This window comes from Aulonocara stuartgranti (assembly GCF_965226115.1).
Source record: "Aulonocara stuartgranti genome assembly, chromosome: 2".
Taxonomy (NCBI): domain Eukaryota; kingdom Metazoa; phylum Chordata; class Actinopteri; order Cichliformes; family Cichlidae; genus Aulonocara; species Aulonocara stuartgranti.
Window position 1 is genome coordinate 36,987,501 of NC_138940.1, and position 17,340 is coordinate 37,004,840.

The following is a 17,340-nucleotide window of genomic DNA, read 5'->3' on the forward strand; positions in this document are numbered from 1 at the left end:
CAGTACACACACTCACACATATGTTATGTATACACAAGCTAGAGCACGTCGGACCCTGCAAAAATGTCTGCGCCCCACTCGATGTATAGTCATGCATTTGCACTCTGTTCCCCTGAGCCATGCAGCAGCAGCTCCAGCCTTGTCATTTTATCTATCACCTTTGTGTCTGCTGAGAGGACAGCAACTTCCCGACTCCTGACTCCCACTGCCCCGACTCCCTCCTCCTGCTCTCTGTCACCCTATTCTCAAGCCTCCGGCATGCTCTTTCTATTATACATTGAAATTCACAGACAGTGATGATTTGACTTTTAAATGACTTTAGAAGTGGTCTTCATTACTCCGGGTGTGGCTGCAATATCGTTTAATGTGACAGACACAATAAAGCCTTGCATCCCCCCCCCCACATCACGACCTCACCAACCCCTCCAACTACGCTCCCTTACTCCCTCCCCCTCCGCCACAATGCTTCGCTTGGCACCAAGCACTATCACTGGGCTTAATTTGTTGATACTGTAGTTCATGAGCTGTAAAGTAAACTATTATTGCTTAATGATAGGGACTACATGTCAGTGTTGTCTAATAGAGACATATGAAGGGGATTTGGTAATGCTCTCCCTTAACAGTGAGGATATTTATTTTCTTCATGTATATGTAAATACACACACAAACAAACCCTTCTTCCCATTCCCTTGTTAATTAGCAGCCCAGAACAGAAAAACTGTTCACTTGACAAATGTTTTTACAAGGTGATTTTCTTCCAGTCTAAAGCTTAATTGCACATTAGTTAAGCTTGATGTAGAATCCTGGGGCTATAGTGGGAGCGAGAATCATTTATATTGGGTCGTGCCCCCTCCCTCATGTTTGCCCCTGTCACTCTCGCATGAATTAGAATTTTGCTTTTCATGCTGCTTCTTGTTTGTCTTCGAACGACACAGCTGTGACCTGCGGAGACGAAGAAGAGGAGAAGGAAGAAGAGGCGGCTTAAGCGCATTCTGTCACATCAAAGAATGTGTTTGGGTGCGGGAGGTGCTCAGCCAAGCTTTCGACACACTTTCCCTCACTTTTAAGCGCCGGCCAGCAGACTAATGATGACTCGGAAGACTGGTGTAGCGGGGTGGTGGTGTTACAGCAGAGAGGTTGCTCTGCCGCAGAGCTGGTGTGCTCACCGTTCCTGTGGCTGCAGAAATTAAAATCAAACTCGAGCAACACAAACAGCCCTCTCTAATTGGACCTCTTAACCATTGAAGCCAAGTCAGACTTCTCTGGAAAGTAAATGGAGGTCACGACATGGGGCCCGCAACATGATTTTGACTTCACAGTTGAGAAACGACTCCAATAACTTGTAGGAGAGAGCGCCTTGGGGGAGGTAGTAAAGGTCAGCATTTTAGCATGGGGCAGGGATTTCTAAATGCCAGTTGACAAGCACAAAGACAACATGATTACAGTCCACCAGTTTATACACACTTTTGAAAGGCTTTTCCATTTTGCTATTGACAAATGATATATTATTAGGACACAAGCAACTTTTTTATCAAGTATTGGACCTTGGGAATGATGGTAATTTGTTTTGTTCAGCCCTCTCCTGGTGTATGTATGCTTTTCGCCTACAGTGCACAACTTAATTATACACCAGTTGTGCTGTAGTTAATGAATTTACCCTCTCCTGCCACTGTGTCCCAAGGGGGGGAAACACTGTTGACATGACACATTGTTTAAAGTGTGTGCTATGTTTGCCAGAGATCAACAAAGATTTTCTCGCCATACCCAATGGCTTTCACACGCTGCACCTAACACTGGCAGTTTTCTTTTTTAATCTAACATACCTGGTGGGGAATTTCAGTTGACAGGCATATTCAGGCAGCTTACCATGTTTGTGCTGCTGCCTGCTTAAGGGCACTAAAGGTGCCGATCACACCAACATTTAAAAATGCTAATTCTGCAGCAATAATAAATACGACTCTCCAGGTGGATTTGCTTTGGCAGATGTGGCAAAGTAAACGAGTGGAAAAAAATTCAGCTTTGTTCACCTTTGGGGAATTTTGCCATGCAACTTTGCGCCACTGACAAACAAAACGGTCCTGATAGTGCGAAACCCTGAGTCCAAAAAGGCCTCTATGGGAGATTTTTGCAATATGAAATATTTCTCTGCTGGGGAAAAAAGTGTGCCCAAAGAGGAAAGTCATGACACAGTAGTAGATTTTATGATACAGCTTTTGACTAAGGAAGCTCCTGTGTCAGCGAGTTCCCGGCTGGGTAGCATGTTAGTGGTTCATTTACCAGCTATAACTACAGTAGCCATGTGAGTTGTTACAGCATCACCGAGTCCCATATTTTGCAAAGACGTAAGGATGAATTCTGCTTTCCCATTTTCTGGCTTGACACGACCTTATTACTGAACACAGCAAATGCAGGAACCGAACGTTTTGTTGCAGTGCCACAAAACCACCCTGCCATTCACTGACAAAAATGACACAAAACAGTCCGCACTGTGCGCTCGCAGGACTTTGGCGTATTCGCAGCCTCTGCAGCGGTGTTGTTTCCTCATCACACTGCTTTTCTGTTTGTAGTTGTCGTCTGAGTGGGAGGTTTTTGGTTGCTGGGCGAGCTTTGGTCATCCATATTAAGTGGCTGTTTAATGGAGCAAACGGCATCCATTCACAATTTTAAGGGGAGTGAGGGAGGCTGATGGCGATTCCTGTGTCAGACTGGGGGAACTGGAATGAAGCTCAGGGATTACTCCCTCAGACGTTTCATAGAGAAGGCAAATTGAAAAGGGAAGGAAAAAATCCTGGCAAACAATTCATGTTTGTCACCTGGTTCTCCCTCGCAGGGGCTGCATTTTCTTATCAGCCGCTTGCAGTTTTACCGCAGTTTTTTCCATTGTTTTTCACCTCAGCTCTAAAGCCTGCCACGGCTGCTCTGAGCCCTTTTTCCTAAAAGCCTGTGGTGGGGTTAAGCTAGGAACCATTAGCAGCTGGCTTTCACCCCTGTGAGCTTCATGTGTTTCACCACCTGAGGAGGAACTTGTGCTGATCTTTTCCAGGGTCACACGTGGGTGGATTTTCACAGAGGATGGAGCAGGGGCTGCTGTTTATTACCTCAATATGCCCCCCTGGTATTTACTGTATTTTTGTTGTGTAATCTAGTTTTTTTGTGATAAAATCATCACCTGCAGAAATATTAGCCACAGTGTAAAGTGGTTTAAGTACAGAGGGGACAGAGCATAAAGAGAATAATGTATCGCATTTATGTGGTATTGATTGATGAATATATATATGTATGTGAATTGACTAATTATGCGGCTTCTTGCAGAGAGTTAGATAAGCTGAGTCCCGGCGTCGTGTCTGTCAGCTGATGACGTGCCAGAGTGTGCAGCTACAGATTCATTTCAGTGAGCTGGAAAAGATCAGTGTGCAATATCAGATCACGAATGTTTATGGCATCTTATCATGTTAGTTTACACACATATTACAAATTTGCAAGCTAAAAACACGTTTTCCGTGACCTTCCCGGAGTCTTCTAGTTATTGCTTTGAGGTAACCAGGCGAGCAGCACAAGCACAAGGAGAAAATGTTCTGCCAGGTAAAACGTGCCATGTTTGCAATCTGCTCTACATTTCTGAATGTGCAGGCATTTGCATGCTTGTACAGAGACAGGCTCTCCGTTTCCTCCTGTTTCCAGTTGTTATGCTAAGGTAAGCTAACGAGCGCCTGGCTGTCGCATCAATTTAAATGCGCAGACATGAGGTTGGAATCAGTCTCCTCTGCTCACTCTCAGCACAATAATCTTCCTTCAAACACCAGAATCTTTAGAGATTATGAAGTCCACGGCTGAAGAGAATTATATTTACATGCCACTTTGCAACACTAAATATGTTTTCAGCTTGTTTGTGGTTTTTACCAGCATGTAAGAAAAACGGTTTAATTTATTGTCCTACAATTGTTTTTCAAAAGCTATAGGGAGGAACTAAATCTTTATTCCTTCAGGGGTTTTTCAGTGAGTAAACATGGCATCATGTTGGATTTTGCGATACTAACGTCCACCTTAACCACCTGCAGTGCAGCGATATGCTGTGTTTACTTTTATAAATGTTTCCTTTTCATATAATCAAAGCGAGAATAATGCATTCTCAAAACACGCAATATGAAATTAGTTAGCTGTGGTTGTAGTTTAGAAAAACGCTTTGTAGGGGGCAGGGCTGCGTGTTTGCTGCCAGGTTAACACTACTTAGAAAGTTGAGTCAAAGCTCTTTTCTTCTTGTGTGTCATCTCTTACGGCAAGATTGGAACAGACTACAATTAGACCTTCATGCAAGCCGCAGCTTAGAAACGAATCATTACTTTATTGAAAGGCTTCCTTAACTACTGGTATGTGTCCTATCACTTTGCTGGCCAATTAGGCTTCACAGTGCACAAAAGAAGCTAGAGATGGCACGGACATATGGTGCTGCCTGGGCAATTAGTATCTGTAAACGTAGATCAGACATTATAAAGATGAGAAGAATTTAAAACAAAACAGTGTTTGGTTTTTTTGGGGTGTAACAGCTTGTGTTCTTAAAGTTAAAACCAATAGTGGTCTGACAATTGCCTTATTCTGTTTTTAAAATAAGGCAGTGAGTGGGGTGCGTCAGATATTTGCCAGCTACTTCTTCTCAGCTACAATGTGAAATGTAAATGAGAGTATGCTAGCAGTAGAGACATTCGAGAGGAGGATTTTCTCTTTGAACATGCAGCCCACTCTGTGAATTGCACTGTGACACTGAAAAAATGGGAATTTTGATTGACTGAATTTCCTCCATTCCTTTTTCTGAAGTTCACACACAACTGTAGGAATCCCGAAAATGAAAATAAATCACTCTAAACCTGGAGAGGGAGCCTTGTGAGTTTTGCAAAGAAAACAGCTTTAAAAAAAATATAATTTTAATGGTTTACCTCTCCCTCAGACCTCTCTTCCACCCTTCCCCCTTTAGGCTATTTGGGTAAAGCCTTTGGAGGAGATGATTAAAAATTAATATTTGGCTCAGGATTGACAGCAAACACCATTTGATGTGAGCCACAAAGAGACTATGGGTTTTCGGGTAGCTTTCAGGCGGTTTTACAGTTACCACAAACCCTAGGTTTTTCTTCAGTGAGAGGGTTGGGGGAGATAGGACAAGATGGACAGGCCGAGGATTTGTGTGGCGCTTGCGGTGCTCAACTCTGGTTATCTCCCTGCAGTATGCATGACAGCCTCTGCGGGACCGAAGAGAGTCCGAGCTACATGCAACAGAGAGAGGAGGCATACCAGCAACTCCGTGTCTTCAGTCTCCACCTCTGCCACTGCGGGTAGTTTCTTAGTTTGGGCCCTGATGTAGCACCTCTGATGTTCAGCAAACCGGATCCCAGTGATTCCCTTTGAAAAAGAAAAAGAAATGAAGGGATACTCAGGAATTCAGATATATGTATCATTCAGTAGCCCTCTGTGATGTGGATATCTCATATGAACTGAGGCAATCATTTTAAAATGCTCAGCTTTTTGCTGATAATCAAAGCTGTTAAAAAGTTAAAACCTAATGAGTACGAAGAGGTGTGTTTTGATCTTCTTCTTCATGTTTTTTTTTTACTTTTATGTCATGGCATAAATTGATGTCTGCTTGGCTCTTGCAACACAGCTTTTGCTTTCAAGCTGAATGAAATAGAAAGGTAGCGGGTGTTCCACTGTGGCTCGGTAATGCTTTATAGCAGGATATATCGCACAGGAGAGCCAAGTGACATTGTTGAGAATGAAGTGTTTTCTACAGAGACTGCCCCCATTGAATTAGCCAGTCATAGGTCCCTGTCACTCTCTTAATCTGCGCAGTCAAGTGTGGAGTCACTCTCTTCAGCTCCACTGATGATCCTCCACCATGTGGACCGTGGCTCTTTTCAGTCTGACACACAGAGCCTCAATAGGCGAGAAAGATCTGTTAATTCCCTCTCGCCGCTATTGTATGTTAATCTAAGATATTCAGCCGGAATAAGTTTGAAAGACTTTCAGTAGATCAGATTGTATCCAATTTATTTTCTGCAGAGAGCTGCTCGTTCAGCACACAGTATTAGAACAGACGGCGGGATCTACATCTGCCACAGCTGCTTTAAACTCGCATCAAGTAAAAATTGTATGAGCCGTACCATGAAAATGGACTTGATTCAATCTAAATTTAATTACACTTACACGGTGATTGCTATGACATCTCCTTTGAATTGGTTAACTTGACCATGTGGGTGCTATTTCTATATTTTCAGCGGTGCTGTCACTCCGAGAGCCAGATACCAGCTGTACGAGACACGATACAAAGTGATGGCTGTCATAATCTACTGCATGTAATTTCATCTGTGTGGAAAAAGGATGGGGCAATAATAGTCTCAAGCACAAAAGCATTATGTTTATGCCGGGCTTTATTGTGATGAGTCTCTGTTTAATTTGGATCTACTGTGTTGGGGAGCTGCAGCGCTAGAAAAGAGGGTGATGTTGTGATGAGATACACTGATTACTGGGCTTGGTCAACCAGAAAATGAAGAAAGACACATTAACATAGGGCTGAGAAATGGGAAAGCAATGCCATTTTAACAGACAACATTGAAAGATCCACTTGGTGTATCCACGTGCAAGATGCTCATCTAAGTTTTATCAAGAGAATAGAGAACATGTAACAGCATGCATCATTCAGCTCATTCAAATGTCAGCTGGCATTAGTCTGGGCGATGCCTTCACATTACCTGCAAAAACGTCTGTAATTATGTGACATTTCTTACCCATGAACTATGCAACTCTCCTTTTACGAGATGGAACATGAAAATGTTAAACGGCATGACAATTATATCTCGTTTAAAATATTAAATACAGCCTGCACAATACATTACACGTTATCAGTGTGGCACTATCCAAGGTGGACCTGTATGAGTCTAAAACAAAGAAACCTCTAAATTTTAAAGATTTCTTCACGTTTTGTTGTTACTGATAGTCCACCTCACAATATCCGGACATCACAGTCAATCACAGAAATCCAAGCAGGATGCTATGTTACCGTAGGCTATCCTCAACTTCATCAAAAGTTTTCCTGCAGTCATGAATTTCAAAAGTGCTCCAAAGAAATTTTCGATGGATGAGTGCTGGAGGCGAGGTTTGATGCTTCCGTTTTATTTGCTGTGAGAAGAGGAGGCAGTAGACCGTATAGCAAAAAAAAAGACAGGTTTTTTCTTCTAAATTCCCCTCTGACCAACACATCCTCGTGGTTAAAGGCTATCTGCAAAGACGACTGGCTAACATGAAACAAAAGAAGTAAAAACATACAAAACAGCATCTTATAAACAGAAAGGTTGGATGTGATTATGTTGCTCCGTGTTTTATTGTGTAAAGTACTCCTAAATTATTTAAATTATCTGTCAAAATGTTGACTGTGGTATGTGCCTGAAGTTTAGCCACAGAAGCTTTACAGGACTGTTGAGGCTGACTTGCTGTGTGCAGGCTGCCAAAAGATAGACGTTAGAAGACATTCAAGGACAGCAGCAGTGAGGACACGAAACTTTGAGCCAAATGGCTCGTCTAAAGCTGCCTTTTCAAGTCGAACCTGAAAAAGAGAACTAATTTTTAACAAGGGGCTTGATGTTGTCAGGTTTTTTTTTGGACATTTTATAGTTGATGAAGCAGAAATATATCACAAAAAATAAGCAGCTGCGGAACATTTTTTTTAAAGGATTACATTATAGAAATATTACTTTTACTATCAAGTTAAGATTTTTGTATGACGACACATAGATCATTTAGCATAAATATATATCTGACACTTTTTTGACAAATTTCTCGAAAATTGGTTACAAATTCAACAAGTTATGATTGATCTGTCTTTCTCCATCGTTTTTGTTGCTTTTGCCCATTTGACTCATTTTGTGATTCAGCCTTCAGTAGTACAATAACACATGTTTTGCAGATATTTGTCCAAATAAGAACACTTCTGTCAAACTGGTCCAAATTTGCAATGAAACAGTCATGTTGTTGCCATAGCCAGCACGAATTCAAGTGAAGTCAAGGACATCCACATCAGACTTGATGGAGGGTACTGATTTCCTGGTATTATTGTTAGATATTAATATATCAGTCATTTGGACAGTGTCACCAAGATTAGGTTTTGACCGGGACGTTGATGGTTAACTGCAGAGGAATTAAAGAAAAAGTAAACACTGAGAGAAAGTGTCTGTTAAAAACACAACTTTAACATAAATATTACAGAATGGCTGCACTCGCCAGCTGCTGCTTCCAGCATCTGTGGTGATTTATGGATGCTGGCAACCTTGAACTAGGGTAGTACTATTTGAAAATAAGAAGTTAAAACATATGACTGACAACTTCTGCAGTCTGAACTTGAGCCAAGTCAGATGTGGAAATACTTGCGAAGCTGGCGGGAGTTATAGCTTAGGGTGTGCATTGCCTGATGAAGGTCAGGTGGTAAATGAGGGAAAAACGCTGCTCACCCTTGTTTCAGACGGCTCTGCTTATGGTTTCCTCTCACAGTCTAGGGATATATTGTGCTTTCTTAAAGTTTTCTGACGCTTGGAAGATTTACAGATTATTTTGTTGGCTCGGAATCATCTCAGAGTGAATTCAGTTCCCCACACAGTATCCCACGAGAATAAAATTAAGAACACAATATCCCATTTGCTTAAGCATTTAGATCTTTTGTAATACCACTGTTGAGCTCCACAGTTGACTTTTATCATTGCTGCTTCAATAGTTTGATTGAGTCCACTGTAATTACCTGAACTAATTGTGAACTAAATCGACGTAATTAGAAAATTCGCACACCTGCCCGTGCTGCTATCAAACACAGTGGTCGTAGGATTGTGCTGCAACTGGGAGTAGAACATAAGTCAGGCAAAAGGAAAAGGTTAATGTAGAAAATATGGGTCAATTTTAAGTGAAGGCTTTTTCCAGAGTCCTCAGGGTCTCAAATTTGGGCGAAGATTTATGTTTTATCTAGACAACAACCTGAAGCAGGCTTCAAGAAGAGTTTGAAAGTCCTGAAGTAGCTTAACTAGAGCTGAGGCTAGAACCGCATAGAACTAAGCATTTATGAAGAAACGTGAAAAATGGCTGCGCACCAACTCCTTCCATCCAACTTGGTTGAACTTTAAAGATTCTGCCTGCAAGAATAAGAGTGACTTTTAACAGAAAGGTGTGCCAGACTTCTAGGATTATTTCCAACGAGACTCCAGGCTGCCATTGCTGCCAAAGGTGCTTTAACAAAGAAGGATTGTAGAGGTCTCTGCAGTGCTGAACTGCTGAACTGCTTGACCTTCACATTGCTGCTGATATTTTCTGATGTATTTACAAAACCTTTTTATTCTTGTAAATCTACACCTAACAAGCAACAGGATCAATCTGAAACAACACACACACACACACACACACACACACACACACACACACACACACACACACACACACACGTGTTTCCATGAATTAAATTAAAGATTTGTTGAAATTTCTTGTTAAATGTCAGGAAACAATAAGCGTGGTTCTTTGTTCTTTACAGGCAAGGCCACATTACCTGAGCATTGTTTGAAGCCTTTGTAGTTGGAAAACTTGGGCAGCCTCACTTTTGCATCATCCATCCGCTTATCCTTTTCAGGGTCGCGGAAGTGAATGGCTGGATGGACTTTTGCATCATTATGTCAAAAATTTAGAGAATTCTTAAGGAACTCTGTCGTTGAGTTTGAAGGAAAGCAATCACACATCATGCAACTGGAGAGATAACAGAACCAACAGAAAGTAAACTTAACTTTAACACAATGGCTACTTAACATGCTCCAATTTTGACTCTGTTCTCACTTTATTATACCTTTGCTTTGTTGTGCAGATAAAATTGAAACACCAATTTGAAACCTTGTGCAGAAACAAATTTCTGTTTGCCTAAATGTTCTTTGGTTCAGTTGTTCACTTCGTTTTAACGTGAAAACGACCCTGGTAATTCCCTCTCAGGATGTCGCTTTCTCCATTTTTCCTTCCTCTCCTGTTAAAATGAGTCTAATGGTTCACAGTCCTGGTGGTATAATCCCCTCATTTTCCATTCATCACACAGCCCTCGGGCTTGATGGAGATTGTTTTAAAGGTGGCTTTGGTCTGTGTAATAACATGTGACATTCCCCTTTTTTGTATTAAACAAAATCAATTCTAACATCAGTGCAAAAGCTTCCACTTAGTATAACCAATTGTAAATTTTCTCTGAGATTTTTGTCACAATGAGGTTTGAATTATTCTGCTCACTCGCTTGTTACTTAGTCTTCCATGGTGGAGCACTGAATCAAACAAATCTCCTCGGGGGATGTGCTTCACTAACAGGAAGTGGAACAAGCAACAGGCACGCATGTTTATGTATGTGGGCCACAAACACGCACACACATACACCCACACGCAAACACAGAGTGGGCTCAGGGAGGGAGAGAAGGAAATAGAGAGACTGATTGCAGGGTTAAAGTTTTCCGGTGCTGTGCTGGTTTCTGTCATATAGCCATTTTAGATTCACAAAGCCCATTGTAACAAAAACAATAACGATTCAGCGTAGGTTTTTGTTTTGGATGAGGTGTATCCTGTAACATTCAGCCTGGCAACTCAACATTTCACAGTAAATAATGGTGTGAGAGTAAGAGCATTCATTACCCAGCCAAGCAGCACACTCTCTACTCCGAGGTGCAGCATGTGTAACCTCCTGCACAGTCGAGCAGGATTTAGGAATGAAAGGTAAGTTAATGAGTTCGGCTGGAGACAAAATTGCATTTGAAAAAGGTGCGAGAAACAAATAGAGACGGGTTTCTTAATAGCGTTTGTGTCTGTACTGTGAAAAAGTTGGTGTATAGAATTAGTGGGAAGAAAGCGATTTTTTTTATGGGGGTCTGAATTCTTCGCTCTGGGTTGCTGTGTGTGTGCACAAAGTCACATAACAAATCTCCTTGTGCGCTGCTGCTTTAGTATCAATTACTGATACCATAAGTGCTGTATTTTTGCAATTGTGTTTTTGATCCTCGCGTGAACACCTCAGTGAGAATGATTTCCATCACTCTGTCTGTGTGATGTTTCAAAGGTTTGTACCATCTTTTTTCCCATCCAGAGTGACAAAGGATGAAATAAGAAAAATAGGATTTCAAGAAAGGATAAATGTTGTCAATTGTCTCTTAAAAAAGGGCAGGATGTGAACATCATACAACATCCTCTGCTGACGAGAAGACATGGGTACAGCTTCAGTTTTTCATCAAAAGAAAAAAAAATAGCTTACATGGCCTTGTTTAACCTTTACTTACATTTTTGAAGTCGTGGACCTCGAGAATCTCCTCACTCCCATTTCCCATCTTAAATATTTCAACGCGGTGAACTGGGTCTATCTCCATTGTACTGTCTGTCTCCACGCCATCCACCACAGCTTTGTACTCGTGGTCATACACCTGCAACGACACAAACAACCACACGCCCCTCTGATCAATGCACGAGCGATGCTTTCGCCATTCCTTACATCATTGTTATGCGCTCAATAATATAGATCAGTGAAAACATCAAAAATGAAGCAATTTTCTGAATTTTTCAGCCGTCTTTAAAGGCTTAACAGTGCTTTACAATTTAACAATGCTGCGCTGCCAACATCTCAGAGTTTTTTCAATTATTCAAGCAGGTCTGGTGTTGTTCTCATTGACAGCTGTTTCACTGAAAGGAAAAAACAATTGACTCAATGGTGGCACCGAATGCAGGATTATGAATTGGAATTTCATTTTCGGGTGCCAAAACCAGAAAAAACACAACAGCCGCAGAATAATTGTCACAAAATGGTGAGAAGTGTGAATGAGATTGACACATATTTACAGGCTATTGAGCGCCGGTTTATAGAATATTCAACCGTTAAATAAACATATGTTTTCATATGTCACCCGCATCTGAACGGAGATCAAAATGATCCATAATTACAAAAAACCAACAGATGAATACAAAAGACCTGCAGAAAACATGTGACGCGACTACAACATCAGACTGAATAATGAGGTCGAATGACAAACCAGCTCCCATAAGAAAGGATAAGAACAGAAAAAAATATGAGTTTTAAATACTTGAAGCTGCAGTAAGCTGGCTCAGTATCAGAGGGGGTTAAAAGTCAAGGGTTGGAAGGTAACACAGCTTTTCCAAACATCCCAGTTTTATTTCGGAGGATTACATCATTTAACTTTACACACAGAAACAAAAAAAGATTTCACAGAAACCAAAAACTACCAGGGTCAAGCTTATTAGCTCCCCTGATGCTAACAGTCAGTTGTTTATCCTTTTTGCTGGATAACAACCTTTAGTCATTTGTTGTACCTTTCAACATGTCTAACACATCTCTGAACTTCCTTCAATTTTGATGGTCCTCTGGCACGGACGTTGGATGCTCAATCCAGTCAGTAACATTCATTTTGAACTTCTGGATGTCGTCCTTCACTAGGAGTGACGTATATTTGGCCCATTGTCGTCACAGAAGACAAAGCGACGACCCAGACCCAGTTTTGCTACTGGATGCTTGAGGTTTCCTTTCAAAGTCTTCACGTATCCTTCTCTCTTTGTGATTCCTTCCATCTTCATGAGATTCCCAGTTCCAGACCCAGCCCACAGCATAATACCACCACCACTGTGTTTCACTATAGGGTTATACACACAAAAATGAGCTCAAGTTTCATGTCATCTAACCAAAGGACACGATTACAGAATGCATAATTTTAACAGACAGACACTATCTCTACTTTCAAGATTAGGCTTCAAACTTTCCTTTTTGCTAAAGCATATAGTTAGGGCTGGACCAGGTGACCCTGAATCCTCCCTTAGTTATGCTGCAATAGGTGTAGGCTGCCGGGGATTCCCATGATGCATTGAGTTTTTCCTTTCCAGTCACCTTTCTCACTCACTATGTGTTAACAGACCTCTCTGCATTGAATCATATCTGTTATTAATCTCTGTCTCTCTTCCACAGCATGTCTTTATCCTGTCTTCCTTCTCTCACCCCAACCAATCACAGCAGATGGCCCTGCCCCTCCCTGAGCCTGGTTCTGCCGGAGGTTTCTTCCTGTTAAAAGGGAGTTTTTCCTTCCCACTGTCGCCAAAGTGCTTGCTCATAGGGGGTCATATGATTGTTGGGTTTTTCTCTGTATCTATGAAGCGCCTTGAGGCGACTTTTGTTGTGATTTGGCGCTATATAAATAAAATTGAATTGAATTGAATTGAATTAATTCATATTGTACTTCAGTCTTCTGCACAAGTGAAGGTTGTCTCGGTCTGCAACCTCACAGTCCATTCCTGTGCAGCGTTCTAGCAATTGTCTTCTTTGAGTCTAAGATTCCCAACTTAGACAAGTCATTCACTAATGTCTTGGAAGTTAATTTGGGGTCTTTAGACACATCTCTCACTAGCTGTTTTCCAGAATCTTTAAAATCTTTTGCTGCCTACTTCTGCCAGGCTTATCCTGTACTGTGTGGCCCTCTTTGAATTTCTTGATGATAGTTCTCACTTCAGTTCTTGACACTTGGAAACTCGGCAATAACTGTATATCCATCTCTTCTTCATGAGCATCAACAATTCTTTTTCTCAAGTCCAAAATGGCTTGTTGAAGTTTTTATACTTTTATAGTTTAAATTGATCGCTAACCATCGGTTTTAACTTGGTTTTACACACTTTGAGCATTGCAACGTTAAAGCACATCATTACACAGCAGTGGGGTTTTTTTTTGCTGTGGCTCAATAAAAGGATCAGTTTTTCAGAGGGCTAATAATACTGACCCTGGTAATTTATGATTTTTTATGAAAACAATCTGTTATTGTGTGCAAAGAGAAAAACTTTTTAATTTAAAAGTGCGATAAAATTTAAATTGTTGTTGTTATGGATGCCAGACATCAAAAGAGAATGACTTGACTCCTTAAAGCTGATAGGAAGACAACACCCATCCACCCATCCATCCATCCATCCATCCATCCATCCATCCATCCATCCATCCATCATGAGCTTATCCCACTTGCCATTGGGTTAGAGGTGAGGCTAACATACTGATACTGCTGCCTTCATTCTATAGGACGACAACAGTAACTCAAATAACCACGACCAAAGTATGCAGAAGAGCATCTCTGAACACATGTCAAACCTTGAAGCAGATTACCTACAGCAGCAAAAGACCACACCAGGTGTCATTGTTGTCAGCTAAAAAATGGAAACAGAGGCTGCAATTTACACAGGCTCACCAAAACTGTACAACAAATGACTGGAACTACGTTGCCTGGTCTGCTGAGGTGACATTTAACATTTGGCTCTATTCTGTCTATCAGTGGGTCAGGCTGGCAGTGTAAGGATTTGGCGGATATTTTCTTTTTTCTTTTTTTTTTTTTTAAATGACATCAGAAACAGCAGTATGCGACATTACGTGATGGCAGAGCTTCAGTTCATCCTTTGTCATTTTTTTTTTTTTTTTTTTTTTAATAAATAGGACAGGGGGAATGAATGAGAGAAAGAGGGGGAGAGAAAGAAAGAAAACCAAAGGGGAGAAGAGACGGTGAGAAGGGGGGGGAAGAGAGAGAAAAAAAAAAAGAACTCCTGGGTCACCTGTATGGAGAAAAAAACAAACAAACAAACAAAAAAAACAAACAGAGGAGACAGCAAACAACAAAGAGCAACATAATAATAGAGAAAACAAAGCACCATCACAATAAACTAGCTAGTCATAGATATCAATATTTACTAAATAATAAACGATATTGTGCAGCACGCAAGATAGACAGCGCACAGTGTGCTTTGAGGCAGCAGCCAAGAAAGCTTTAGTCCGCGTCTGTGAATACCCATGTGTGCATACCTGTGTGGATCAGCATGCTTGCATTCCAAAGGTTTCTCCATGTAATGATCTGCTAGGGAGTGTGGGGGGGCCACAGCCCCGTCCTCCAGGGTGTGAAGCGGGTATGGAGGAGATCAAAACTCCAGACATCCAGAGGCCCCCAGAACACAAGAAACCATGGAAGACCAACAGAGGGGCAGCCGCGCCACTGTCCCAGTAAGAGCTGAGGAGAGTCCCAGATGAGGGCTCGCCCAGCAGCCGCGGAGCAGAAGTCAGGGGGAGTTGCAGTGACGCGCCCGTGAGCTCCGCCGGCCCCCAGCTGTGCCTGAGTGACCGAGCCCCAGGCCGAGAGGCCGGGGGCACCCCACCTCCAAAGGGGCCCGAGCGAGCCCCAGGCCCCAGGCCCCGACAAGCGGCCGCCAAGGAGTGAGCCGGTGTGTACCCGGACGCCCACCCCCAGACACAAAGAACCACCAACACACCGACACCTGAGGGAGTCCGCCACCGGCAGGGGAAGTGGTGGTGGGTGGAGATAGGCCTCCAAACCTTGGAGGGCCTGAGGTGTCCCCAGAGAGGTGGGGTCTGATACCCAACCTGACATATAGACACAGACATACAGGCACACACATATACAAACATCCATTCCCACCCTCATGCTCTCATATGCACTCACTCCACACTCAACCAACGTGGAGACAGACATAAAGAGACGCTGTACACACGATCACACTCCCCAAGCGTACTCTACAAACCGGGTCTAGGTACCCTTGCCCCTGGAGGGGGGAATTGCACCCAGACCCAGGTGGTGTTACCCTTTTCCCTGCGGTGGGGAGAGACAGACCACCCCGACTCCGCAGCAGCAGGGAGGCCCCACACCCCAGACCGCAGTCGGACGGCCAACTCCTCCTACTAGCCCTCCCGCTCCAGCAGGCCGCAGAGAATGGGGGTGAGAGAAGACTCCAAACCTCCCTCCACCCGCTCATTGTAGTGTTGATGCATATGTGTTCTAAGGTGCAATTAAAACCCAGGAGGGCATGGAGCTACCTGCCAAGGAGCAGCAGGTAAGCGCATGGTCCCTCCTGCTAGCCCTCAATGACTAAGTGTATTTAAAATTGAGAGGTGGGCAACGACGTCAGGGGTGAGGTGTACACCCTGATGGTAATTTGGACTCCGTGATTTGTTTACCCCCAAGATCCTATATGTATGTGTAATGAGAGTGTGAATAATGTGAATGTCTAAGTTGTGGGATAAAATTGAGGCAGAGGCAGCCAGAAGGGGACAGGGGGGGGGGGGGGGGGGGGTAGCCTCCTCTGCACCCTGGTGACATACCCCTACTCCAAGGCCCTGCATGTGTGGGTGGTTGTGGAGGAGCGGGAAGAGGGAGGCAGCTGGAGATGGGGAGGGAAGGAAGGGAGGGGCAGGTAACCCCTCCCTGGGGCCAGCTCCCCCGCTGACCCCAGTAGGCACTCCCACCCTTCGCGACCCGCCAGGGAAGGGGGGCCCAGGCCCATCAGACCGGGGCCCAGTGCAGTAGCGCCCTCCGGCTCCACAGAGACCTGGACAGTCCACCCAACCCCACCACAGAGAAAACTGCACCCACCCCACCATCCACACATCTTCCAGACTACATAAGACAGTAAACGCCCAGGCTGAGATCTTCCTCCACCTCTCCTGTATCTCCCCCTCCTGCAGAGAGTTCCTGAAGAGAAGAAAGCTCCTGCAAGATGTGACCATCCCCCCCACCAGTTGAAGAGCCCCCCAGGCGGCTCGACGCACCGGCGGCACCCTGCTCCAGGGCCGGGCCCCCATGCACCCACCCGCCCACAACCCCGGCAACACACCAACCAGGACCCAAGCCCCCGAGGCCCGGCCCGGGCCCCAGCCCAGAGACGGAGCGCCCCCAGAACCTCACGCCCATCCCGGACCCACCCAGGGGCAGCCAGGTTGCCAGGTCAGTAACCCACGTCCGTCAGCACAGACCCTCCCCTAGCCCCGCTGCACGCAGCCGCGAGGAAACAGTCACCTGAGAGCCAACAGAGCCCCCAACCGGACGTGACCGCTACCCCGGGTTGAGCCCCCCAAGGAAGATGCCTCCGGGGAACCCCCCGACGCCCTAAGCCTGTCCCTACCCCCTCACCAATCTCAACAGTGAAGGCGGGACCAAACTATGACCCCCCACCCCCACTAGGTGATGGAGCTGATCAAAGGAGCCCAGAGCAATTGATCTGATGTGGTGGCAGAGGCTGTGTCAAGACTAATGTAATCTAATAGATAATTTCTATATTGGTTAGAATTAAGATTATTTTTATTTTTCCAGTTCATGAGGACTGTTTTCTTGGCTATGCATAGGGCAGTGAAGATCATATGGGCTATATTCTTTTCTGAAGTGACATTATCTAAGCTGCCCAGTAGACACACTAAGGGGGAAGTTGGAATGTTACATTTCAGACACTTTGATAAGTCTTCACATATCTCGCGCCAAAACTTTTGCACTGGTG

The 17,340-nt window shown here is 43.7% G+C and overlaps 1 protein-coding gene across 1 annotated transcript in view; it reads right to left on the minus strand.

Annotated features, from left to right (window-relative positions):
• tnmd (tenomodulin) overlaps window positions 1-17,340 on the minus strand; it is a 67,767-nt gene that overhangs the window by 9,237 nt on the left and 41,190 nt on the right. The window contains exons 3-4 of the mRNA XM_082504592.1: window positions 11,313-11,453; window positions 5,284-5,391 (exon numbers count right to left, since the gene is read on the minus strand). Of these exons, the coding sequence (XP_082360718.1) occupies window positions 5,284-5,391; window positions 11,313-11,453 (249 nt within the window). The remainder of the gene's footprint in view (window positions 1-5,283; window positions 5,392-11,312; window positions 11,454-17,340) is intronic.